Source organism: Pteropus vampyrus, unplaced genomic scaffold, assembly GCF_000151845.1.
Source record: "Pteropus vampyrus isolate Shadow unplaced genomic scaffold, Pvam_2.0 Scaffold10, whole genome shotgun sequence".
NCBI classification, from domain to species: domain Eukaryota; kingdom Metazoa; phylum Chordata; class Mammalia; order Chiroptera; family Pteropodidae; genus Pteropus; species Pteropus vampyrus.
In genome coordinates this window covers 13268957-13296778 of record NW_011888791.1, presented here as the reverse complement: position 1 = coordinate 13296778, position 27822 = coordinate 13268957, and the positions used below count along the sequence as shown (strand labels likewise).

At 32.3% G+C, this 27822-nt stretch overlaps 1 protein-coding gene and 2 pseudogenes across 11 annotated transcripts in view; 1 reads left to right on the top strand and 2 right to left on the bottom strand.

Moving 5' to 3' along the window:
- The window catches only part of MIPOL1 (mirror-image polydactyly 1), a 263509-nt gene that overhangs the window by 148244 nt on the left and 87443 nt on the right, over positions 1 to 27822 (top strand). For all 11 annotated transcript variants that reach the window (XM_023522262.1, XM_023522270.1, XM_011376476.2 and 8 more), the window contains one exon: positions 2970 to 3064. In XM_023522262.1, the coding sequence (XP_023378030.1) occupies positions 2970 to 3064 (95 nt within the window). The remainder of the gene's footprint in view (positions 1 to 2969; positions 3065 to 27822) is intronic.
- LOC111731001 lies at positions 19678 to 19796 on the bottom strand (annotated as a pseudogene).
- Positions 24428 to 24835, bottom strand: LOC105303306 (annotated as a pseudogene).

Sequence of the window (27822 nt, the reverse complement as noted above, 5' to 3'; positions counted from 1 at the left end):
AGTGGTGCACAGGGGAACATTTTGTATGAACATAGGTGTTATCAGAATGGATACATGTGTCAATAAGAATAAGTCAGAAGTATAATACTGACCAAAAAAGCAATTATCTGTGAAATATGTAAAATATTATTTATATAGTGTTAACAACCTATAAAATATGAATTATTATCTATAAGTGCACAACTATATAGTGAAAGTGTAAAATAATCTTGAAATCGATGAACCCCAAATCATGGAAGTGTTTCACGTTAGGGATGGAAGGGAGGGAATGTGACTACTCTGTGATACATGGGTTGGGCTATGTATCTTTTCTTTTAAGGAAGCAATAGAGCACAAAATATTTTTCAGTATAAAAGAAGGTTTATAACTGTATAAAGAGTGCCATCAATATTGTAAATACATGTATTTAGTTGCAAATATACATATGTGTAGACTATATCTGGAAGGATATACAGCAAACAGTTAACCGATAATCTCAGGAGAGGAAAGTTGTAGCACTGAGAGTTGGAGTTGGCAGAAAGATTTACTTTAAATTGTATATTTCTTACACTCTGAATTTTGTCATTTTTTAAATGCATGTATTTTTTTATGTGAGTGTAGACAAATGATTCCATGTAGTTTTTATAAAAGTAATTGCCAAAAATATGGGAACTATCATGGCAGAAAAACAGGAAAAATATTTTGTTTGCTAATTTCCTTAATGTTTGTGATATGACATATTTTTGACTTGTAACATGATGAATTTACATGCTTTTAATAATGAAGGACATGCAATAGAAGTAAATAGCATATTTAAATTAGTTATGTTTTCTTACATTACATATAATATATATCCAACTCAAACAAGCCTAAACCAAAAGGAATAAAAATGGATTAATGTACCCAGGAAGTCCAAGAAATAGATCTTTATCTTTCTGGCATCTGAGGATCCAGGGGTACAAATGATGTCATTGGGATTCAGTTTTCTTCTGAGGCTAGTACGATAGAGTACTCTGTTTGAACTTTTGTATACCTGAGTTCATCCTAGCCCCCAGGACTGAACAGGATCACTGTGCTATAAGGTAGGATATTTCCCCCAAAGAGATGTGCTTGCCAGATAAGAACATATCTGATAAAGTAGAAGAAGGAGGTTGTAAAGCCAGAAAGTTTATAATACCTTTGAACATAGTCACCAGGGCCTAGATAGAAGATTAGATAGATAATTGGAATCAAGAAATTAAGCGAATTGCTATAAAGCAACACCAGATCTTCATACCCAACTAAATGTGGGAAGAGAAGTGAAATGTTCACTATTACCCAAAGCACAGGAATTTAAAGTTTTTATGATGTCATTTTCATTGCAGAAATTTTGTAGGCCGGATTTTCATTATGGCATTTTCCTGTTAGAACATTGTTGGGTTTATTTTTTGGTTTGTTCCCCCCGCACCCCACCCTCCGCCCCTCAGAAGTACTAGGTAAAAAAAAAAAAAAAAAAGCTTCAAAATAATCAATTAAGGTAACATATTTATTTAGCAAATTCTCTATTACCTGTCCAATATCTGATTTCCTTAAATACATGCTGCAGGATGCCTGACAGTTTATAAGTTGAACGTGAAATACACTTTTTTGTGTAATTCTTTTTAACTTGCCACTAGTCACAGTGCGCATCTGTGTCTTCAAAGTTACCATTTCAGTCACATTTTATAGTATACTGCAAATTGGCAAAGTTGTTAATAACCAGCCACCTATTTTTATTTTAAATGCTTTTTAATAATTTTTGAGACTTTTTTTATCTAGACTTCTAGAATTTGGCATGTTAAACAAGCAAACATCATAAATTTAATTTTAAAGTAACTCTTTGTTAGAATTTGCTAGTCCAGTTAGAGAACAAGTTAATTAGTTTAATGCCTACCTATACATCAAAATCCAAACTGCTGCAAATTTTATATTCTTCATTATGAAAAAAGTGAAATTGTCTAATCACTTACATTGCACTAATTTTCCTATGGTCAGTATTTAACAAGTTGTCTTACAGCTTCATTCTTATTCAAGAAAATAATTTCAGTAAAATCATGAGTTCAGCAAAATTAATAAATTATTGCCTCCATTGCTGTTAGTATAGTTCGAGGTGTGTGATAACATTTTGCTGTTACCTATCAAACACCATTTTAAAGTGAAAGACTACTTTTTCATGCAAATTTAACTTTGAATAAACAAAACTGAACCCTGATTTACCAGTACCATATTTTAAAAGCTATGTGGAAAACATTTTGGCCATGCCTGAAATCCAGTGTGAATAATAGTTAAGGTGGCAGTTCTTTTAAAATTACTAGTTGGAACCCTATCGAAAACCTGATTGCAGACTCTTTATGAATATTATAGGCAGAGAGGAGCAATAGCATTTCTTGAATAAATTATCTTTAACATCCACGATTGCTGCCATTTTCTCTTTAGAGATTTTTCCTACAGAAAAGGAATTGAAAAGGTTAAATCATATCTGTAAGAATCAGTCTTGTTATTTTTTTCACATTAAATATCAAAGATGGCTTAACGACATATTTAGAATTTTCTGAGTTTTACTATTAATAAAGTTAAAAGAAAATCTAGTGTGGTCAGGCATTGGAGCCACATTAAATTTGTATCTGAAACACCCAGGGTGCTTATCTCTACTCTAGATATTGCTCTGAACCCGTGTTCCACGTTCTGAATTCTGTGTATAAAGTTAAACATTGCAGAAGGGCATATATCTGATGATTCAGATGAATAAGGTTGAGGTTTAGTAATGAGCAGAGTTGGTAAGTTTAATATGTTCATGTCTTTAGTATTTCTGTGATTAATGTAATTGGATTATTTTGTGGGAAATTATGAAACACTAAAAATACTGATAGATTTAAAACTACCAGAAATTTAAGACTCTTACTCATACTATAGTACTATACTTTAACATATCAAGCTAATATTAAATTTCTTAAAATATTGATTACTTGCAGGCAAAGTTGTTAGCTATGCAACAAGCCAGAGAAACAGCTGTTCAACAGTACAAAAAACTGGAAGAAGAAATTCAGACACTTCGAGTTTACTACAGGTAAAATTCTTTTTAGCCTGACCATAAATAAATGTTGGTTTGGAAAATGCTTCTACCCAATTTTACAGTGGTGAGTGAGGAAATACCTCAATGAAATTAAGCATTATGCACTTAAAACATTTTTGTAATTTTAAAATGATTCAGACATAAATGCTTATTATATTACCTCTTCTCCTTACTGCATTTGGTAAAGTTTAAGTTTAGACTCCCACGAGATTTTTAAAATTTACTTAACTCATAACCAGTTGTCTAAATGGAGCCTAGTTAACTCTTGAACTATTTTCTCATATAAATGCCACCTCTAACGTGATGACATGTATTTTTAAAATAGTACACGAATATCAGTAATAACAGCCTTTCACTTATTATAATATGAGAAGTTTCTAAAGGAATGCCACTAAAGAATTTTTAAGGTTTATCTAATTTATGCTACAAGAGTAGTTGTGAAATTAATTCAGTAGGTCACACTGGCATTTTTAATGAAAAGAAATAGAATAGAAAATGTCAGAGTGCATCTCCTGTAGTGTAAGGGTAAATACTGTTTGGCAATACTTCTGTTTCAGTTTCGTCGTATGTGAGAAAGGTAAGATTGTGTATTGGACTATATATGAAATACATATTCTCACAGCAGGTCATGGTTCTTTAAAGAATGGTTTGAGAATTATGTACAATACCTTATATATTCTTTGATAACTTACTGGAGCTATAGGTTATTGAAAGATTTTTTTAAAATTTGGCCTTCTTTTCAGAATAATGTTAAGTGCATAAAATGCAATAAGTCAAATCAGTTTTACTGAAATAGAATGATCAAAGTGTTTTCTCATAATATAGTAGTATATACATGTGTCATTATTAATACATTTTTAAATAACTAGGTCTAACAGTAAGTCTATTAACAGCTGTGATTTCAAAGTAATAATGGCCGTCAATGGTATTTGGGGGATAACTGTAAACACAGAAATGTGACATGAAAATAGCAGTGGTTTCTATGGGTGCAAACTCTCAAGAATCACTAAAACTATTGTAGTTTGTTGCCTATGTTCATAATTGTAGGAAATGCTGTATTTACATGAGAGTTAGTGAAAAATAGAGATGGCATTTTTTCCCATCCCCAAATTAAGAACCCCTGCTTTGGAGCACTTTTACTGACATATACAATAGTTGGTTATTTTTCTGGGTTGAGTTGTGTCCCTCAAGAAAGATATGTTGAAGTCCTAACCCCTAGTACCTAAGACCTTGTCTTTATTTGTAAATACAGCCTTTACAGAGGTAATCAAACAAAGTCATTAGCCTGGCACTCTAACCCAATATGACTGATGTTCTTATAAAGTGGAAATTTGGACACAGAGACATATGCATAGAGGGAAGACTGTAATGACACAGGGAGAAGACAACCTTGTCCCTGGAGTGATCCATCTACAAGCCAAGAAATGCCAAGGATTGGCAGCGAACACCAAAAGCTAGAAGAGGCATGGGAGAATTCTCCCATACAGGCATCAAAAGAAAAAAAGCATAGCCCAGCAGACATCTTGATTTGGAATTTTTAGCTTTCAGAACTGTAATTTCTGTTATTTTAAGCCTCCCCCCTTGCCTCACGTTTGTGGTACTTTGTTACAGCAACCCTAGGAAACTAATGCAGTTATGATACCAAGTATGTTTGGTTGATGATTGTCTGTGGGGACTCATTTGTTTGCAGTTAGAATCAGTGTCTATATGTGGCCATGTAGGTAAGCAGAACCCTAATCGTACATGAAGACATCCTATCCACCCACCTTTTTTTTTTTAACTCTATATTGTACAGCAGTGGTTTCTCAACTATAGCTGTGCATTAAAATCACCTGAAGACCCTCTAAAACTCTGATCCTCATCCCGTACCAGACCAATGACATCAGAGTCTCTTGGGGTAGCACTTGGCTAACAGTGTGTTTTAAAGCTCCCTAAAAATTCCCATGTGCAGCCAAGTTTGAGGGCCACTTCTCTGCATGCACATTTCAGTTAGCTGCATTAAATTAGGGTCTCTTCTTGGTAGACTAATAGAGGCATATATTAAACCATTAATTAAAACTTCCAAATAGTGTGTGATTTGTGCCCAGACTTTAGATGTTGCAGTGTGGTACATAGTAGCTTTATCCCCTAGTTAGGAGAAATATTATGGAATCTTCTCCTGCCATCCTTGTTAGATAGGACAGCAGTTACTCTGGCAACAAAGTGACAGTGTCCAGGAATTCTAAGAGGCATATGATAACCTTGCATGAACGGACATTACTTTTTGAAAAAGAAATCTTGATGCTAATTCATGACGTTCCTTTGCTTTTCTAAGTTGCAGAAGATTTTTGAAAGGTTTTGAAAATTATAAAGCTTTAACTGCTCTTTTTGAAGGACTTTTAAATCTACACGAATTTCGCAGTTAAATGATCTTTTCCAAATAAAGAATTAACAATTATTGATTCAAAGATATCTTTCACAAGTACCCTTCTCATTGCTGCTTTAAAAAAAAGTTGCTAGTAGTGTGACAAAGCTATGAGGATTTGTAGTTAGACAGCCCTGCCTTCTGTGACCATTTCCTTTTCTTGAAATAGGAATTATACTACCTACCTTATAGAGTTCTTTTAAGCTTGTTAGTGCTCAACCTATGTTAAGATAAATTTCTTTTTACAACAAAAGTCAGTGAGGTAGGTAGAAGTATATCAAAAACTATGATATCACTGAAGCCAAAGAAGGAGATTTCAAAAAAATAAGTCAAATGTTGCTAAATGGTTAAGTACGATAAGGACAGAGAGTATCCTTTTTGTTTGAAATTAGGCAGTCATTAATGACCTCCACAACAGTATTTTTAATAGAGTATTAGATATAGAAGCCAGTTTTCTGTGACTTGATTAGAGGTATAAAGAAGCATAACAATTGGACAATAGAGCGGTCCTTCAAGAAACTTGAATAAGAAGGGTGTTAATGACAGTTGAGAATAAAGGAAGGTAGATTTAGAATTTTTTTTTTTTAAAAAGAAATGGCAGATACTTGAGCATATTTATGACTCATTTGAAGGAGCCGATAGCCAATAGAATGAACTGTTATGGAACAGGATTCCTAAAGAAATAGGTTGAGATAGAATTTAGAATCTGCAGAAGAGTTTGCATTAAACAGGAACATCATCACCTTGTACTTATAGACAGGTGTGAAGGAGATGAGAATAGCTATGAATGTAAATATTTCTTTCTTTTTTTTTTCTGTAAAGTAAGGGCCAGTGTGGGCTTCTGAAGTGAGAAGGCAGGAGGTTTTGAAAGAAATACAGAGTAGCTGCTGAAGGGGAGTTGGAGAGAGAACTGAATAAAGACAGGAAGAACAAAGTCAATCCTGAAGTCTCATCTGAGAATGGACGCCATAAACTCGTATGAGTTCTAGTTTGTACAGCTATGTGAGTTAACACTTTCAACTGTCCTTGTATAGCAATGCGAAAGGGAAAGGATCAAAATGATTCAGGATTATAAATTTACAGGTTTAAAATTGTGGCAAGGAGAGTGGTTAAGGGTACATTAGAAAGGACATGTGTACTGAGAGAAAAAGGAGGAATCAGGAAATCATAAATCTTGAGAATATTATAGAGTAAATGTAGAGGGTGTAAGAAAATTTAAGAGCTCGAAGTATTAGAAATTGTAGTCACAAAGTGGAATATTGCTACTTAAGATCTGAGAGGTGAAGCACTCGATCTGAGCAATGACAATGTTTAATGCTTTTTCTTAAAAGTGGGTGGTTAAAGTTAAGAGGTGAAGGTCACTAGCTATGAAGTCAAAGATCTGTGAAACTTAAGTAGTGAATACCCATTTGGATATTGTCTCTGAAAATATTGGCATATGTTGCAGTACTCAGTGTAATAATAGAAAATGACCTAACAGTAGATAAATAAAAGCTATGTGTTGAAATAGTGATGTATAGCTAGATGTATCAAAAGAAGAAACCTGGACATCCTGTGATGCATAGAAAAATGTGGGCTGTCCTTTCAAGAAAAATAGGAAAGATGTATCCTTCAGAGAGATTTACATTTCTGTCAAAATAAATGTACAGTGAACTTTTTTACGTCGTTGATGGGAATGTAAAATGATGCACATGCTGTGGGAAACAGTTTGGTGGTTCCTCAAAAAGTTAAACATAGAATTCTCATATGACCCAGCAATTCCAAACTTAGGTATACACCCCAAAATAATTGAAAGCAAGGACTCAAACAGATACTTGTACACCAGTACATGTTCATAATAGGATTGTTCATATTAGCCAAAAGGTGGAAACAACCCAAGTGTCCATTAACAAATAAATAAATAAACAAAATATGTTATAGACCTATAATAGAATATTATTCATCCGCAAAAAGGAATGAAATTCTGATACATGTTATAACATGGGTGACCATTTAAAAAAAAAAAAATGTTGATTGAAACAAGCCAGACAGGAACGACAAATATATGATTTCACTTCTATGAGGTTCTTAAAACAGGCAAATTTATAGACAGAAAGTAGAATAGAGATTACCGGGTACTGGGTGAAGGGGAAAATTGGGAGTTGCCAAGAGCTGGGGGAAGGAGAGACTGAGGAGTTATTGTTTAATGGGTATAGAGTTTCTGCTTGGAATGGTGATAAAGTTCTGAAAATGGATAGTGGTGATGGTTCTGCAATGTTGTGAATGTACTTCATGTCACTGAGTTGTACACTTAAAAATGGTTAAAATGGTAAGTTTTATATTATGTTGTTTTACCACAGTTTTTTAAAAGGAACAGAGAATATTCTGTGAGGATGTACAGAAATGTTTTTTTAAATGGAATAATGGTAGATCCCTAGGTTATAAAACTCCAGGAAGGGAGAGGCAATTACTAAAAACAACAAAACTTAAATTTCCTGGAAGCTCACATTTTAATTTAAATTGATTTAAATGAAAGTAAATAATATTTCTTACACAAGTGAATAGCTGGTAGTTATGAATCAGTACATGAAACAACTAATTCATATACCTATCAGGTTTTTCTTTAAAGTTTCCTATGTTACAAAAGATAAGGGAAAAGTTTCATTTTTATGTGAAGAAAACCAAGACTAATTCTGTAATTGTGTATGTGTGTGTCTGTATAAAAAACTCATAATTGATTTTGTTTAGCAAAGTTTAAGGAAAAATAAACTTTGTTATTCAAATCAGTTTTATACTTCGATACAAATATACAAATGTACACACACACACACACACACACACACACACACACACACGCACGCACGTACGCACGCACACATATATGGTGCCAAAAGAAGCTATTTACCAATTAAGAAAAAAATAAGCCAAGAAAAATATAGGAATGGGACAGTAAGATGGAGCCAGGAGCGAGTCAGTGTACAGTTTGCATACGTACCATGAAACAGCAAAAGAATAAATATCAGAAATAAACCTAGCTCTCAACTCACCAACAGCCAAAGCACAGGAAAATGTTTAGTTTTAGTGTCAGACTAAGATATGCTGATGACTTTCATTTTACCTTGCCTTTAATTCTACCCTTTAGAACTTTTTTTCCCCCAAAAAAATATTTTCTTTTGCTGGGTTATGCTAAACACTACTGTTATTATAAGCTTTCCATTTCCCTGTATGGAAATAAGGAATATGGAAGTATATTTTTCTGAATTTCTCTTTTCTGAGTTTTAGAAAACTGAGTACTAAGAAAAGGAAATGTTGATCTTTTGTTTCCTTCTTGGAAAAGGGCAAGTGAGGTGCATGGGTAGGGCTAGAATACTAAACTTGCCATTATAACTGACAGCTCTTTCACATTAAGCAGAAGGGATAGCATGCAAAAGAAGAATAACAATATGAAGATTTAAAATAAATTTCACTTATTGCAGAAGTGCTATTAGTAAAGTATTAGTACCTCCTTGTTGCTGTGCAGATTCTGAATTCATTTGCAATAGCTTCATTAGTCTAAATATAAACAGTTTCATCAGGGAAGAGTCTTAAACTTATAAGCATTGGATTCATATTCAGTAATGATTTTTTTTTCCTGTTGTTGTAAACTTGTAGTGCTGCATTCCTAAGTTCAGGAGGCATAATAACAAACTCTTTTCTAATCAAGAGAATGCCTAAGTTTCAATGTTGGCTGATTTTATAGTGTTTCCTTATATTTTCTTTTGCTTAAAGAGCGTAAATTCAAATGTATATATAAGCATTAGATCCTGTTGTTTTGTGCCAATAGACTAGGATTTAATATACTTATAACAGCAGTTTATATTTTAAATTTTTATTGTACTATGTGTGATTCTCTTTCGGAAGTTGTAATGCCTTTCACAACACAGTAAATTTCACATTTTAGGCCAAAAATATTGAATAGAATGGTTCATATTTTAAGATAGTAAGTTTCCTATGATTATACTAGTATTTTTTAATAATTAAATAGAATAGTTTTGTGTTTGACATAGTGAAAACTGGACTAAACATGAACCCTACTTCCTGAGTTCATAATATACATTTCAAAGTATAGAAGCCATAAAGATAGAGACCATGTAAAATATACTCAAAAGAAGAGTGAAATTCTTCATTTTTCTCTACATTTTTTAATAAATTTTATTTAGTATGTGTCTCTGACTTATATATACTTAGCAATCAGAAATATTATTTTCACTAAGATCTGGTTGTTTATTTTATGGTGGTAATAGTTTTTCATTGAACCATAAGTTCTCTCAGTCAGAAATACACATTGATAAGACAGTCATCAGTGATTATAGCATGCAAACTCCAACCATAAAGCAACATTTTTCTCAACACAAATACCTCATTTGGAAGTATTGGATCCTGGATCCTGACCTCATTAGTTCTGTATTCTAATCATCTGTCCTAATTGGACTCTCCAATGACATAAAAATTTTGTCACATCTGTATTTACTGTAGGAATTTACCTCTATCCATGGAGCTGGGTTATGGTACCATACTGCTAAAGCCATAGTAAAGAGAACAAAAGAACATAGGCAAGCTCCAAGCTTTCTAGGCTTCAGTTCTTTAACTTTGACACTAGGGGCTTTTTCTAATTCTGACATTGTGTGAAATTTGTCACCCTTTCATATGAGGTAGATTAATTTTTTTTTTGGTGATCTTTAGAATCAAGAACTGTTCTTGTACCATTAAGTTATGACTATTATGAAGGCCTTTCTAATGTACAGTTGGCTTCATCTTTACCATTCAAGTCACCAACGTATATTTATTGGTGGCTATGAAATGCAAAAAAAGAATTAAAATGATGTTTAAAAACAAAAACCTCAAAGTCTTCATATTTTATGTGTACAGTGTTTTGAAATATAATTATTGAAGATATTTTCCTTTCGCCTCTCAGTTTGTAGATTTAATAAGTAGATTTAATAATTGTGACATTTAATAAGTTACTTAATTTCTGAATGTCAATGTCTTTACCTATAAACAGAGATAATATCTGACCTGCTTATTATAAAAGTCAATGAAATGATATATTTGAATGTTTATGAAAATTGTAAAGCACTGTACAAAAGAAATATATTCATGGTATTATTGATAAAGTCACTTTAAAAGTTTTACTTATTGAGATATAAGACAACAGTTAAATTAGTAAAAAGGCTATATCTACTCAAATATTTTATATCTTCTATGACTTTGTATCCAGAAGGACATTTTTTGCATTATTCGATTTCACTATTTTCTGTGCCTTATTCTAACAGTAAGTTACAAGAATAAGACTAATATTCAATATGTAAAGATCTCAACTATTCTCCATTATTCTATAAAATGACCCAGCCTTTTCTTTTAAGAGCATTTAATAAAATGTTTTGCGATTTAATCATTGTGGTTAGCAAAAGATCTAGCGTTAGAATGGGCTGGCTAAATGTAGGTCCTGGGGTTTGCTGTCTACTAACATTATTTTTATCAGCTTAAGAAAATTTAATTTTATATGTTGTTAGGTAAAAAGTAAAGTGTTTCCCTTGATCTTGGCTCTAAGAATTACCAGTATTATAGTTCCACGGGTGCCAGTTCCCTTCTACATAGGTAATCACTGGTACGGTCTTTTTCACAAATTTAACCATTGACCAAATTTTTCTAGGTTTTTTTTTTCTTGCAATGTCTGTTACTTTTGCCTTCTTATTTTTCAAAGTTCCTACCTTAGACCAGACTTGTATAATTTCATGCCCAGGCCTTTCTTGATACTTCATCTACTTGTCTCCATTCCTTACTCCTCTTAAGATTCCTGAGACATTGTTTTGAACCTCATTCAGCCATCAACAGTATTTAATAATACCACCTTACCTATAAAATAAATTCTAAGCAAACCAAATATTCATGAACCCTTCATATTGCTTCCAGCTCTCTTTCTGATTTAATGTTTCATCAATTATCTTTTTACCTTCCGGTTTTATTCATATGTGTGTCACTGGTGCCAGTACACTACCTCACTGATTCCTCCTGAAATACTCCGTCTTTGCCTATCAGATTCTTAATGAACCTTCAAAACACAATTTAAATACCAGCTACTCCATTAATCTTTTTCTGATCTTCTCTATCAGAAGTGATCTCATTCTACCTAAAACCATCATAGTTATTCACAGTAACTCTCTCATAATATATATAAAGCATGCTTACGTATGTAATAGTTGCATGAATATTTCTCTTAATTCTCATGTCAAAGCTTCTATTCTCTCTATATAGCAGGGCTTCAGTAAATATTTGCCAAACGAATAAATGATCAAGTTTAACACTAAATTGAAAGTTTCTTCATATTAAAAGATTCTTCAGCAGAATGGTAGTCTGCGCAGTACATATAATAAGAGCCCAGTGTTGAATGAAATGATTGGAGTTTACATGGACCTAGTCCATCATCTCAGTTATTCGCAAAGGTATGGGGCAAAATGAGGTCTCCATATAATAAAGTAAGTGTATCATCTGCCAGCAAAGTTTATTTTTTCTATGCCAACATTGTTCACATTTGAAAACCATTATCAGAAACATTTGTTTGAATTTTACCTTTCTTGAAATTCAGAATTAAAAAAAATTTAGGAAATAATATCGTTATCTTGTGTTCATTGCAGTATTGTTTCTTACGGTGAAAGAAATAAATTAGAGTCTTACTGATGGGTATTTTGTTTGGTTAGCACATAGTTTAAAAATATTAAGTTAAACTGTCAAAATTAAAATGAATATCTGCCAATGTGGGTCCCTCAGGATAATGGCATGGCATGTGTATTAGTCAGGGTTCTTCAGAGACGCAGAAGCAATAGACTGTTTTATGCAGGGGAAGAGATTTATTTTAAGGAATTTGCTCATGCAGTTGTGGGGGCTAACAAGTTCAAAATCTGCAGGGCAAGCCAGCTGGCTGGAGAACCAGGAAAGAATTAATGTTGTAAACATGAGTCCCAAGATGCAGAATTCCTTCTTTCTTGGAAGAGTCTCAGTCTTTCTCTTAAAGCCTCCAATCAATTGGCTGAGGCCCATGCATATAGTAATCTGCTTTTCTCAAAGTCTACTGATGTAAATATTAATTATATCTAAAGAATACCTTTACGGCAACATCTAGACTGGTGTTTGAACAGGTGCCATGTCCTAAATGATTTGACATATAAAATTAACCATCAGACCTGTGCATTTTAACAATTCAATTTGTCGAAGCTAAAAAACTGGAGCTAAGTAGAAGCTCCTTACTCTAAAAGGGGCATGCACTCTCCATTTCACCACATTTCCCATCCTGCGTACTTCACGTATTTAAAATCACGGGCCTCTGTCATATAGCCATTTATTTTGTGACCCCAGATGTATGTCGTAACCTTATTTATGTATAAAAGAATACTAGTACATATAGCATATGCCTTGGCCCTGGCTACCTTGCTAACCTCACTTCTTAATATGTTTCTACTCTTGGTTCACTCCAGCCTCTATAGCTCCCTTATTATCTCAAACATTCTAAGAATGTTCCCATCTCAGGGCCTTGACCTCTTTTTTCTCTGCTTGGAGTGATGCCCTCTCCCCAAAACACAAGTCTGCTCCTTCACTTTGTTCAACTTTTTGCTTAAATGACCCTGACTACACTATAGCCTACTCCTTCACTGCATCACTCTATTTTAGTTAACCTCCTTTATTTTTCTTAATAGACATGCCTATATGACACTATACTATAATCGTGGATTGTCCTCTAGAAATTAAATTCTGCAGGGACAAGGAATTTGTTTGTTTACCACTGCATCTTATACCTGAATCAGTGCTTGGCGCACCTCTAATGGGCAATAAAAGCTTTGTATGTATGAATATATGCCTAAACATTGTGATACATCAGAAATTTAACAGCCGGTTTTCTGAGAAGTGGGACTGACTGTAGTAGTTAGAGTTATTATATGTGTGATAAGAGGAGAGGAAATTTTAACTTGCTTTTCATACCTTAATAAAGTGTTTGAAATTTTTATGCATTACTTTTATATAAAAATGAGTGTAATTTTTAAAATAGACTTTTATTCATAATTACCTGCACAAATTAAATTTGATGCCTGGAAATAAATAAGCATCTATGAAAAATAGATTTGTAATGCCTACATATATGTGTATGTGTATATATAAATGACAAATATGTGTATATGACAATGAAGTTCATTTTCTTTAATGGATTTTATTAGTGTTGTTCTTTACAAAAAGATGAGATATATAAGGGAATGACAATCCAAAGTAGAGTCACCTACATTATGAATTAGATACCTATAAATGATAACCTTACTTAGGTTTTAAGTTTGCCAAATATTTTTAACTATCTTTTAAAGTACTTTATATTTCAGAAGTTCAGGTACTTCTAAAAAATAAAATATTAAGAAGAATATTACCAACTTTAAAAGAAGTTATTAACCTTAACATTCTTCTGCCACTTGGTAGAAATGCGGGTCCATGATGGGTTAGTGGGGAGAAGGGTGCCTTTTTAAAAAATTCAATCCTCTGAATGTTAACTATGGCCAGAAACGATAATGAAAGGAGAGAATTCCTTCATATTTCAAGAGACTTTACTCAGTACAATTAGATTATTTAGCATATTTGAATTATAAATGTCTTCTCTTTCCTTTCTATACATAACACATATACATTATTAAATGTATTAGAAGTTTATTTAACCTAAACTAGTTTAAAATATTTAACAAATGGAAATAATCGCCAATTGAAGACCTTTATTCATAAAAATTCTGATTTTTTAATTGCAAAAAAAAACAATAAATAACAATGTTAACGTATAGACAAGATAGAAACACAGATCTTTGAGCTACTCTTAATTTCTATAAACTTTCTAATGCCACTGCTGTCATAAAGAGCTTAGTAAATATTGACTGAGGATGAGGATGATGATCTAGCAGTACTTTTAAGACTGGGTGGCACTGGCAGTACAGACAGATATCCGGGACTTAACATTGTCATTTTGCCATGGGGCCCTTCCATCTGGGCCGCTTCCAAAAGGACAAATGTTTACCTGCAGTTAGGCATTTAAATGTGTAAATATTCCCGTCTCAATTATATATTAAGTAGCCGAGGTTTTCACTCTTTAAATCATGAAGTAGTTGTTCTCTGAAGTTTAAATTAGTTTTCCAAAAGTTTGCAAAAGTCAAAATATGCATAATTAAATGTTCTTTCCATAATTCCAAGCAAAAATTTGTTTTATAAACTTAGGTGAACATAAAAATATTTTGTTCCTCTTACTATTCCAAACTCAAGATATTTATGAAACTTCTGAGTTATATTAGGGTTTCATTTACTATTCTATTTAGTTGTTAAGTTTTAAATGTCGTTCAGTATATCTGGTTCCCTTTGGGCTTATAAGGGGTTTATGACTATCAATATTCTACTAAAATAGTTCCAACTATTTCTCCAAATAACTGGTTCTGTTTAGATCAGAAATAAACAATATTTAGTTACTATACGAAACAGTCAAGAAATTCAAAAGCCTAAAAATTTTTGTTAGTTTAGTTTTATCGAACATTATTGATATGATAAATATTTTAATTCACTTTAATGCATGAAAAGTTTAGTTGTCCTATCAAGCTTAGTTAGCTATTCTAAACTGTAAAAAAAAAAAAAAATGAAAATTTTCTAAAACATTAATTATATGAAAAAAATGTGAGAATTGAAATTTTTTTTCTAGAAAGTTTGACACACTGTTGGCTCGTTATTAAGCTGCATATGTTTTCTGTTTCTGTTTGGTTTGGTTTCTGTTTGTTTTGTTGTACTTGATTCAGAATTGAGATAATCATTTATCTACTTACTTTACTCTAACCTGAAAACTAAGGTGATACCAGAGTTAAGCATTAGTCTTCTGTGTCCTGACTTGATTTTTAAGTTATTTCTTTTTGGTTTATAATTAGTAATATGATTAAAAGGACATAAAATTAAACAAATTATAATTTGCATAAGGAAAACTTCATTTATTTCTAAATCTGATCTTTGTTTACTTTTTCATTTGTGAAATTTTTATTTTGCATTCATTGTTTTGGTATGATACAGTGTTTTAATTTAGAGCTAACAGTGCAGTAAGACAGAAGTATAGATTCCGACTTCCTAGCTGAGGTCAACTTTGACAGATTATTAACCTCTCTCAGCCTCAATTTTCTGATCTGTAAAATTGGAATTGTAATAATACCTGCCTCATATTATTTTTGAGAAAAAAAATTAAATGAAATAATGCATGTCAAATGCTTTGTACAATACTTAGGTACAGACTTAGGTGTTTAATAAATGTGAACCATTGTTATAATCCCCATGCTGAGTTTATATTGAGTTGTCATTCACTTTTTTTTTTGAGATTCTGTAATATAGTTCAAATTTTTTTAGTATTTTTGGCTCAAAATACAATATGCTGACTGCAGTATGGAATCATTTGATTTTTCATTGGGAACAAGTTTTCGCTGGAATTAGAGGGTTTATATTTTTCTTCTTATAAGACTCCTTGAAAAAATATTTAGTCAAAATGATGTACTTGGAACTTCCATTTGGCCCTTTTTGATTAACATTTCATTTTCAGGAGTTGTTTATTCCAGGAACATTTTAATGTTCAGAAATCTGAGTATTAGAACATTAATAATTTTTCATTTTTCTTCTACCTTTTTAAAAACATATTTTTATAGAGTACAAATTCAAAATATACCATTTCTCACAATGTTTTCTATTAAAAAATCTACCTCAGAAAATAATGATGTAATTTTAAAGCTATGTTTCTAATTCTATCTTGTATCTTGTATTTTAGTGTATACCTTATCTTCTTTAATCCCTTCAACATCTTTGTGAGATATTATTCCTTTTAACAGATGAGGAAACTGAAACACACAGCTATGAACTTACTTGCCCTAGGTCACATCAGGGCCAGTAACAGAAATATAAATATTACCTAAACCATCTGATACTTGGACCTTTTACTCTATATCTACTAGTCAGCTTCCCTCAACCCCACCTCTCTCAGAATTACTTCTGTGGCAAAACTGGTACTTCAGCATTACTTCCTGATTTAGATATGCTTGATGTATTTATCACAGAAAACACACCTCTGAGTCCAAGTTAAAGGCATGTTAAAATGATAAAAGAATCTGACCTGCTTTGGAGTTTAACAGTCTTTGTCTATGTTCAACCAAACTATACAAATTACAACCACAATGTCTGGATTTATAAATAGACTACCTCTGAATTATTTTAGAACCTTTAAGCTTTAGCATTATTGTATCATATGTCAGACTACAAAAGGTAAGTACTATGCCTGAAAATAATTTTATCCACACAATTATTTCTTTTTATTTGTATGTTGTGGCACTGATATTGTTTCATCAGTACTCTAGTACAATCACTAATATAACATTAACCATATTTAGAAGTAATCATTAACCAAATAGCCATTTTCAGTTATGTATGAATTTAGTAAAGTGTACTATTTACTATAGATTATGTAGTCTCCTATGGAAAAAAGAATAACAGGATAAGGTTTAGTTGTTACCCTAGAATAAATTATAATTAAGTAGAAAGAAAAAAATATACTCAAAATGAGCATGTAAATAAAAAAATTTGACCATGGAAAGTCACCAAGGTGGAAAAATGATTATAGACTGAAATAGACAAAGCTTCATGGAATGATTGGGAATTGAGGTATGAACAAATAGGTTCTGATCAAAAGAGAGGAGGTGGAAGCAGGGCATTCTAGTTTAGAAGAACAGTAGTAATTGTAAGAAATTGTAATGAGCATGTTGTGTTGCATTATAGATTTGAGAGAAAGTTATAGGAATTTCAATGCTAACATGCATTTAATTTTGATTCTGTATTCCCTAGGGATACAGAGCTTTGGAAATCTGGAACATTTTCTTAAAAACATCAAAAATAAAATTTATACTCAAAAAATATATATTCTGTATTAACATAAAAATCTAAAATATTTTAAAAACTTAAATGAATTTTTAAATTTTGAATATATATAAAAGCCAATTAGATGAGCTGTACATGTCCCTATCATGTAATTCACCATGTTAACAGCATAAAAGAGGAAAAACAGTTAATCATCTCAATGGATAAAGAAAAAGCATGTGATGAAGTTCAAAACCCATTCAGTTGCCCAATCTTACTGATAAATAACATCTAGGGAAAAACTTACAGCTAACATTTAATGATAAAGACTCAATGCTTTCTATGTAAGATCAAGAATAAGGCCAGGATGTCCACTCACCACTTCAATTCAGCTTCCTATAGGAAGTCACGATCACTGGAAATTGAAAATAAAGATGCCTATATTTGCAAACGAAATGATTGTGTACATAAAAAATCCCAAGGAATCTTCTACTTGAATAAGTGAGTTCAGGTCAATATACAAAAATCAATTGTATTTTTATCTATGAGCAATGAACAATTGGAAAATTAAATTTAAATTTTTAGTTTCTTTTGTGATCAATCCCAAAATCAGGAAAATTTAAGGATGAATTTAACACTGTCCCTTGAAAACTATAAAAAGTTGCTGAAAGTAATTATGGAAGACCTAAGTAAATGGAGAAATGCACAGTGTTCATAAATGGTAAGGCTTTTCTAAGTCTTAAATATTGCAAGGATATTTATTCTCTTCAAATTCATCTGTAGATTTAACATTATCCTAATAGATATTATGTCACTGTTATAGATACTGACAAGCTAATTCTAAAATTTATATGGAAATGCAGTTCATTTAGAATCACCAAAGGAATTTTATAAAAGAAACTATTGCAGGAATTATACTGCCTGATTTCAAGATATGGTCTGTAAAGTCACTGATATCAAGACACTCGTACTGGTGAAAGAATAAAAGTACCGCATGTATCATTTGAATAAAATAGAGTCCCACAAATAGATGGTCTTTTTATTTTCAACAATGAAGACAAGTCAATTCATGGGGAAAAGGACAGTCTACTCAACAAATAGTGATAGAACAACTCGATAACTATATATAAAAAATGAACATTAACCCTAGTCACACATTATTCACAAAAATTACTTTAACAGAGACTTTGTCTCATTTGAATGTTTATTCCAGCACCTAATATACTGTCTAGGTGCTAAATAATTATTTGTATAATGAATAAATGATTAGGCAATAGTTCTCCTGGGTTTCTGATTCTGATCTCAAGGGAGAGATGCTTATCTTTTAGAAGGCTGTACGAACTTTATGTTTTAGCTTCAATAAGATATAACCTAATTAGACAGATTCTAGTTCCCTCATTTCACTGTGTCAATCTGGATAGCTTTCCAATCATAGCTTCCAGAGACACTCACCTGACACTGAAATACTTAATAGCTTTACAGATATTTATTCGTGTCATTGCATTTGTATATATTAGAAGCTGCAAGAATAAGAACATGTTAAATAGAGTAACAAGAGGCAGAAGAATGATATGTGCCTGTGGATAATTCAATACTATTTGTTGATGCTGCTGATTTGCATTTTACTCCCACTGGCAGCTAGAGTCAACATGACATATTCATTTATCCTACTATTTAATTCCAGTGAGTTCTTTTTTTAATGATATAAATATAATGCATCTTTATTTTGTTCACATAAGTTAATGGACATTGGTACCTGTCTTTTCAATTTATTGGTAGATAGACAATGATTAATGTTGATAGATGAACTAAAAAGATATGATTTGACCATTGATATAGAAGAGCAAGATTGGAAGCAAAGATCTGGACTCCTGATGGCTGGTTTTATAAAACAGTCCTTAAAGAAGTAGGCTGTAGGGAGCATTTGCGATCTTGCTCCCTAACATATGTCTTCAGTTTGGCTCAAATAAACTTTTATTTAGAAAAAGAAGGAGAAGGAGGGGGAGAATGTGGGGGAGAAGATGAAAGCTGTATTATAGACTACTTCCCACATCACATGGCTGCAAAGTGGATATGCTCTTAAATTAAGAACAAAACAAAAAAGACTGACCAACAGAAAACAAAATGCCTCTCTCTTCAAAACTGTTTTCATATTACTTCAATCACTACACCAGAAAGAAAACCTCAGTTAGATTCTTTTTCTTTTGCAAGCCAATTATTTATTTATTTATTTATTTATTTTTTGAAGAAGCCCAACAACCTCAATTTTATTATTGTTTTACTTTTTTTTTTTTTTTAATGCCTATAGCACCTGGTATTCCTAGATGGTCTCCCATCCAATTACTAACCAGGCCCAACCCTGCTTAGCTTCGAAGATCAGACAAGATCGGACTTGTTCAGGGTGGCACGGCCGTAGCCAGTTAGATTCCGATAGTCCTTTATAACTCTTCAATACTTGCTAATTTTATTCAATACTCGCAAATTATATTTAAATCTCTACTATAACAATAGCAGCAATAGCCAGTAGCCAGGGTGGACTAATGTAGGACTGGAGAAGTGTCATTGCAGAAGGCAGTACATATTCTGAAACAAGAATGTGAATCAAGGTGTCCTATATATGCTGCTTAGTTTAAAACTGGTCTTTCTAGGTACTAGTATTGTAATTTATTTATAAAATGCCCACACTGTCACTGCAGGTAATTATATCTGTTTTAATTGGTGTTATTATAAATGAGTTCTGATATATAGGAATATTCTTTTCATTTGACTAAACCATATTGACTTTTTTCCTTACATGCTTGTTTTGCCAATAAATACTTGTTAATAACAATTAGCAAAATCATAAGCAGCTTTCAAAGCCTCAATAGTTCATTTTATTCCTTACGTATTAAATAGTCTTAAAATCTTTACAAGGAAATTAATATTGTTTTCTGTGATGTTGCCTTTTAAAATCAAGAAGAGAGAGTAAGGGGAGAAAAACTTCCTAAAGGAATCTTGGAGAACTAAAAGTCTTCCTTTACAATGCTAATTATACTGAAAGAACAACAGTATCTCAAATTTCAAAATCAGTACTTTTTTCATGTATATGAATATCACTCATAGTTTTTGCATAAATCAATATTTGTTAGTGAATAATACTGTTTAAATTCCATCAGAGACCTGTTCCTTTATGTTTTCAAGTTTAAGTTCTTTAGGTATCTTTACATAACTCTTCAGAATTTTTTAACTCGTATATGACGCTGCAGACATTCCCAAAGAATATTGGTTCATTTCTGCTGGTTTACGCCAACAAAGAAGGGGATGGCAGCAAGATCACATTCTTCCTTCTGTCACCTGAGGAATATTTTTCACATTCCATACATCAGTACTTGATCAGACAGGTTGCTGAAATTTTAGCCATGTCAAAGTCATTTCTAAGAATCAATAGCTCTATTCCATTTTCCTTTAATCTCTCCGTTAATGGGTTCTGTGATTGATATTATTAATATTTAAAATGGAAAAAATTTTTGGCAATGAAATTCCAAACGCTTGTCAGAATACTCAAATAAGGCATACATACACTTAGATTATACAGTAAATAATTATGTGTATCATGTAAACACTGACAAAATGTAGACCTCTGGAAAATGTTGAAATAACAAATACGTAGATATGTAAGGAACTGTCCTAAAAAGTATTCAACAAGTTGAATAAAGGTAGAGAATTTGAATTTTATTTTCTCTTCTTTTCTCCACCTGTCTTCAGTGGAATTAGCAATGAAATTCTTCACTGCTTTATGTACAGGTTGATGTTAAGATTACAAATTTTTCTATTTGTAATAAGAATGTAGGAAGCGACATTATTGACTATGTTGGCCATGTGGTATTCAAGATTTATTGTTCCTTTCCTTTGGATTGAGTTGGTCAGCTTCTGTGCCAAAGAAGAATGTTCTTTGGATCAAGACAAAAGGAATTTTTTCTCCATCAAGTACTTGAAATCATACCATATTTTGTGTTTCTTTCTTATTTGAGCCATGACTTTCTTGTACAGTTGTCTCATCTTGTCTGAAATTTCTAATTACCTTTCTTTTTCTTGGATCTTGTGCTTTATTATTTCAGCTTTTCCCATCTTGTCACTCTTACTTTCTGTTTTATATAGTTCCCTTTTTCTCAAGCACTGTGCATTCTCCTGCTGTAACCTGGACCTGTTGATTGCTCTCTAGGCTGCTGCACAGCTGTCATCCCAGGATTTCTCTTCACCGCTCTACTGGATTGGTTTCACTGTTTCTAGGATTCCACGTCTTCTTTCTTGCTTTATTCCCTGTTCAAGTAACAAAGGATAGATGGTAGAGAAGTTTTCCAAATATAGAATTCAATTTCGAAAACTTCATTTCTTCAAAACTTTTAAGATATTACTCTTTGTTTTTTTCTGCTTCCATTAACTGATTCCAGAATGATTCAAATCAGTCTTTCTTTGTAGACTTTTCTCATGAAAGATATTTTAAAAAAATTTTTCACCTTGATGTTCTTAAATCTCATGGGGAGATGTCTGAGAGTGGATTTTCTTTCATTTATTGTGTTCAGTACCTATAGATGATTTCTTGTCTTTCATCTCTGAAAAATGCTCCTTAGGATTATTTGATAGTTTCGCCCCCTCCTTTTTTTTCTTTCTTTCTGATGTCTCTTTCTGGCTTCCTAATTGCCAGATGTTGTACCTGCTGGACTGATTCTTTCATCTTTTTCTTTATATTTTTTAAATCTTTAACATGATTTTAGAAGTGTTTCCTCAACTTTATTTCAAGTTTTGTCTTTTTTTTTTTTTTCGTTAATGGATTTGAAACATATTTGTATAAATATAAAATGCAGTCTACTTCCTCATTGTTGCTTTTAAGTACCTTTTCATTTCCAAGAATAAAAATAAGTTGTCTGTAGATAACAAAATTTCCACCACAGCTATTAGTTAAGAGGAGCTTTTCTGGGAAATACTTTCCCATTAGCAAGTTGTTCACACATTTATTTTTTTAAACTGTGGCAAAATGTATATAACAAAACTCCCCATTTTGTCCATTTTTTTTTTTAAGTGTAGGAAATAAATTGACATACAATTGATTTCAAAAATCAAAGCATAACTTAAAGCAAAGGATTATTTTTAAGGGAGAAGCTGTAGAAAATAAATGTTCTGCTGAGCCGTATTTGTCAAAGCATATCAAACATTATTATGAACCTTAAAGTTCCTTTGTCTATTCTCTTTGCCTAGCACTTGACCAGTAAGGACTTGAGATGAAAAGAAAGAGATATGGCTACTCAACAGTCTCTCTTTTCAGTGCGGTTAGAATAAGAAAATATGAAATCTGGAATGTAGCCAAGTGTCAATTATTACTATCTTTAAGTGATTTTTAAATATAGATTTGCATTTATTAAAATTTAATGCAAGAGAAAACCATGAATTACAGAATTAGTCTTATGAATATGAACAGCAAATGAAAACATGATTAAAGGTGGCCATGTCAAGCATTCCTCACTTGAAGTATTTTGCCAGCGTCTGAGTAATGCTTTGATTCAGTTTGAACCTTTTGTATGTAACAATTTTTAGAGCAAGTTACTACAGTTCTTTCTGGATAATACAGGTCATGAGAAGTTCATTTGTAGGTGGGGCAGCCGTACTACTTTAGGGGACTGTCTTAATAGATCCATTTCATTAATTGTCATGAATTTTTTATTAACAAAACCAGTACATCAGGTTTAGCCAGCTAAAAACTGTTCTCATAGTTGTTATCTTTATTGTCAGAAATAATATTGTAAAAATAGGGAATTACTGCACATGCTTTAACTCTTGATTAAACAGAGGAATGGCACTATCCATGAACAATAACTTAGGGGCATATTATTGAGTTGACATAAAGTGTTTCAGTTGTGCAACTCCCATTAACTTTGAAGCCCTGTGCTTTAACTTCAATGTCTTCCAGTTAGGAGTACTGCCATAGCTGTCGGTTAGGTACTCTGAGTTAATGTGATTAATGTCAAGGAGCAGGATGTTCATTCTTTCTTCCTTAAGCTTTATTCCTTAGGTATTTTTGGTTAAATGGCCTTCTGAGGAATTGCCTTTCAGAAACCAGGCATTGGTATTAATAAGCAGCAGTAATGATTGAAAAATGAATGATGTTAGCATGTGCATTTTATTTACCTGTAGAAGGTGACTTTTAAGAAATTTCAAAAGCTTTCTTAGACATATGATAGACAATTATAATATTATTCATATTCTTTGTATTTTCTGTATTGAGCTCATAAACACTTTTTATTTCCCACCTTTTGTGAGATAACATGAATTATTATCTTCATAAAAATGGCTTAAAAGTGAAACAAAGAGAGGCTTAGTGGATTTCTTAGGATCCCATAACTAATCTTTGGTATACTACATATAGAATTTAGAATGTGTACTTATACTCATTGTACTTGATTAAACATTGGTCTTATAATTTTAAGGTTAAAAGAATCCCGAGAAAGTCACATTTTAGAAAACGAAAAACGACATAATTTTTGGAAAAGGCATATCATGATTGGAATCCTGGCTCAATCATTTACTTGCTTGGGTAAATTACTTAGCCTCTTTAGCCTCCATTTTCTTGTTTTATATGGAAGTGATAACTACCTATATACATAATGTGTATAATGCATATAAAGTGCCCAAATGAGTGTGTAAAACTTTGAATGCACTTAGCAAAACAATATACATTATCGTTGTTATTATCTTCAGGTTTACAATCAGACCTAAAGAAGCTAAACAGGATAAGTCAAGGTAACGTGGCTTGTTAGTGGTAGAAATCGAATGAGAACCAAAGTGTCCTAACAAAATCCATTGTTCTTTGCATATTCATTGATGTCTCTTAATTATTGAAATTGTCTAGGTTATTTAATCAGAATTGTTCATGGATGAAAACTTACATTACTCAATAATATCAGTTTATTTTCCTGTCCCCAAAATTGAAGATTTGAATATCTGTCATTTAAGCCAGAATCCCAGATTTTTTTTTCATGTATGTGTGATTTATTTTATTTTATTTTATTTTTAAGTATAATTTCCATTTTATTTTCTTCCAAAGAATAGATCTTCAGAGTTAGCTCCTTACATGGGCTTTGATGGAGGTCATGGGGCAGCACCCGCAGGTCTAAATCGGGATGGGGGTGTTCCATCCTTCTGGGCTTCATGTGAGCAATTCCTGACTACCTTGCTGTGAACGGCACAATTCGCATGATAATGTAGTTTTACATACATCTTGGGAAGTACACAGGGATCAAAGACACTCACTTTGGAAATGTCCCTCACAGCTACAGCCTCTCCGTTTCGAATGACAAACTCTTAATGGTCTTGTCCTTGAGCATGCATTGGGCGCAGTTGGTGCAGCAAATACACTACACATGGCCATGACCTTTTATGTCACGACCATTGTTCCTTCTTTTTTTTTTTTTTTTTTTGGTCATCTTGGAAGCAAGGAGCCAAAGGAGGTTATATGTGATTTAAAGGATCCTGTTTTTTTTAAAGAGATAGTATTAAACTCAGTTATAATCAAGAGAAGTTTTCAACAGCCACTTATTAAAATCTGCAAAGTAGGTCTAGTTAGCCATGACCTAGAATAAATAAAATAAGACATTTCCACACTAGGTCATACAGTAGCCCCAGTATAAATATCTGCCGATCCGTGGAACCTTGTATTCTTTCTACCAGCTCTGTTTATGACTCTATGTGCTCTCTGACCTGAACTATGCTCATAGCCCCAGTTCTCTTACTTCTGCAGGATTATAGGCTTCAGAGTCTACCCAAGTTTAGCCTTCTCTGGGGCTAGTTTTCTTTGCCAACTTTGATACAGATCTTCCAGCCCTCACTTCCTATGTTGTCTAGGTAATCACCACAGAAGGTATAGTGATAGTGTTAGCTAATACTTATATAGAGCTTTACTTTTGGCAGAGTTCTTTTTATAATCATAAGCTAAGTTGATCCTCGTAACAACTGTGTGAAGTGAGCTGTATTATCTGTCTTACAATTGAGAAAGTTAAAATTCAGTTAAGTAATTTGCCCAAAGTCAGACAGATTGTAAATGGAAAAACCCAGGTCCTTTGACCACAAAATCTATGCATTTTTCACTTCTCAATCACTGTTCGTGACCTTGTTGCTGACAAGTGATAACAAAAGGATCCTAAGATTAATATATGCATTACATATAATATATATAATATATAATGCTATGTTATGCTATGAAAGCTATGTACAAGAAGCGTCTATATATAAATACGTGTGAGAAAGTAATGCCAGTGTTAACTAGGGAACAAGTCACATTTCTCTTATTTCTGTCAATACTGAGCACGTAGGAGGTAGTGATAAATATGTTTGATTATTTCATTTAGAATATCAAAAAGATTGTTTCTTCTAGGGAAAAAAAATGTTACTATTTTATGATAACTGTCTCTTAGCAATATCTTGCCATATCATTTAGCTGTTAGTTTGTTAGATTGGTTGGTTTGTTTTGATAATATACTTGCTTCAAAGAGGTCTAGTAGTTGTGTTTGTCACTCCCAAAAATAAACCTCTTATAGTCAGTGATTACCAGAGTATAGATAGAGATATTGAAGTATTATAAAAATCTAGTGTTTATGATTTCATCCTTTTTGTAGTATCAAAATATTTCAGTTCATCCTAATATTTTTCTCATAAGAATATCTAATCTTTTGAAAAATAAGCATAGAGATATGAAAATTCACTTTACAGGCTACCTTCAAGGAATGGTTTTTACAATTGAATAGTTCTCAAAAATTGTAACTAATATTTTTGGTATTTCATAATATTCAGATATATTTATGCATAAAAAGGACATATTTCAGCAATATATACTTTGTTGACAGAAAATTTATTTCAAAGACACATCTAATATAAAAAGAGGGCTCATCATGAAAATACAAAATTTGAAATAAAGCATTTAGTTATAAAATCCAAGTGTTCTTATAAACAACAATGAAATTTCAGAAAAAGAAATGAAAAAAAAAAACAATTCCTTTAGCAATTGCAACAAAAAGAGTAAAATACATAGGAATAAACCTAACAAAGGATGTAAAGGGCCTATATACTGAAAACTACAAGACACGATTAAAAGAAATTGAAGAAGACACAAAGGAATGGAAAGATCTTCACTGTTCATGGAATAGAAGAATCGACATAGTTAAAATTACCTTATTATTACTCACAGCAATATATAGATTTAATGCAATCTCTATCAAAACCCCAATTGCATTTTTTTAAAAAATACAACAAAAAAATTATCAGATTTGTATGGAATCACGAAACAACCCAAATAGCCAAAACAATCTTGAGAGAAAAAAAAAGGCCAGAGGTATCACTCTGCCTGACTTCAAATTATACTACAAAGCAATAATAATCAAAACACTGTAATATTGGCAGAAAAACAGACACTCAGACCAATGTAAAAGATTTGAAAGCCCAGAAATAAACCCACACATATATAGGCAAATTATTTTTGCCGAAGGAGCCAAAAACATACAATGAAGAAAAGAAAACCTCTTCAATAAATAGTGCCGGGAAAACTGGAAATCCACCTGCAAAAGAATGAAACTAGACTGTTGTCTATCACCATACACCAAATTTAACTCAAAATGGATCAAGGATCTGAACATAAGACCTGAAATAATAAATTCCATAGACGAAAACATAGGTACTAAGCTCATGGACCTTGGATTTAGAGAGGGTTTTATGAATTCGACCTCATAGGCAAGAGACATAAAAGCAAAAATAAATGAATGCGACTCTATCAAACTGAAAAGCTGCACAGCAAAAGAAATCAACAAGGCAAAGAGGCAAGTATCCGAATGGGAGAATATATTTGCAAACAATGCCTCTTATAAAGGCCTAATATCCAAATATATAAAGAACTCATACAACTCAACAATAAAAAACAAATAACCCAATTAAAAAATGGGCAGAGACTATAACAGATACTTCTCCCAAGAAGACATACGAATGGCCAACAAACATATGAAAAAATGTTCAACTTCACTAGCTCTTAGGGAAACAAAAATCAAAACTACAATGAGATACCATCTCACACCTGTTAGAATGGTTATCATCAACAGGACAAGTAATGATAAGCTTGGAGAGGTTGTGAGGGAAAAAGAACCCTCATATACTGCTGGTGGGAATGCAAATTGGTACATTCACTATGGAAAACAGTATGGAGATTCCTCAAAAAAACTAAGAATTGTACCAACAATCCCTCTTCTGGACATTTACCCAAAAAACCTGAAAACATTTATCTGCAAAGATATATGTACCCCAACGTTCATAACTTCGTTATTCATGGTGACCAGGACATGGAAGCAACCGACATGTCCTAAGATAGATGATTGGATAAAGAAGTGGTGATACATATATACAATGGAATATTACTCAGCCATAAGAAAAG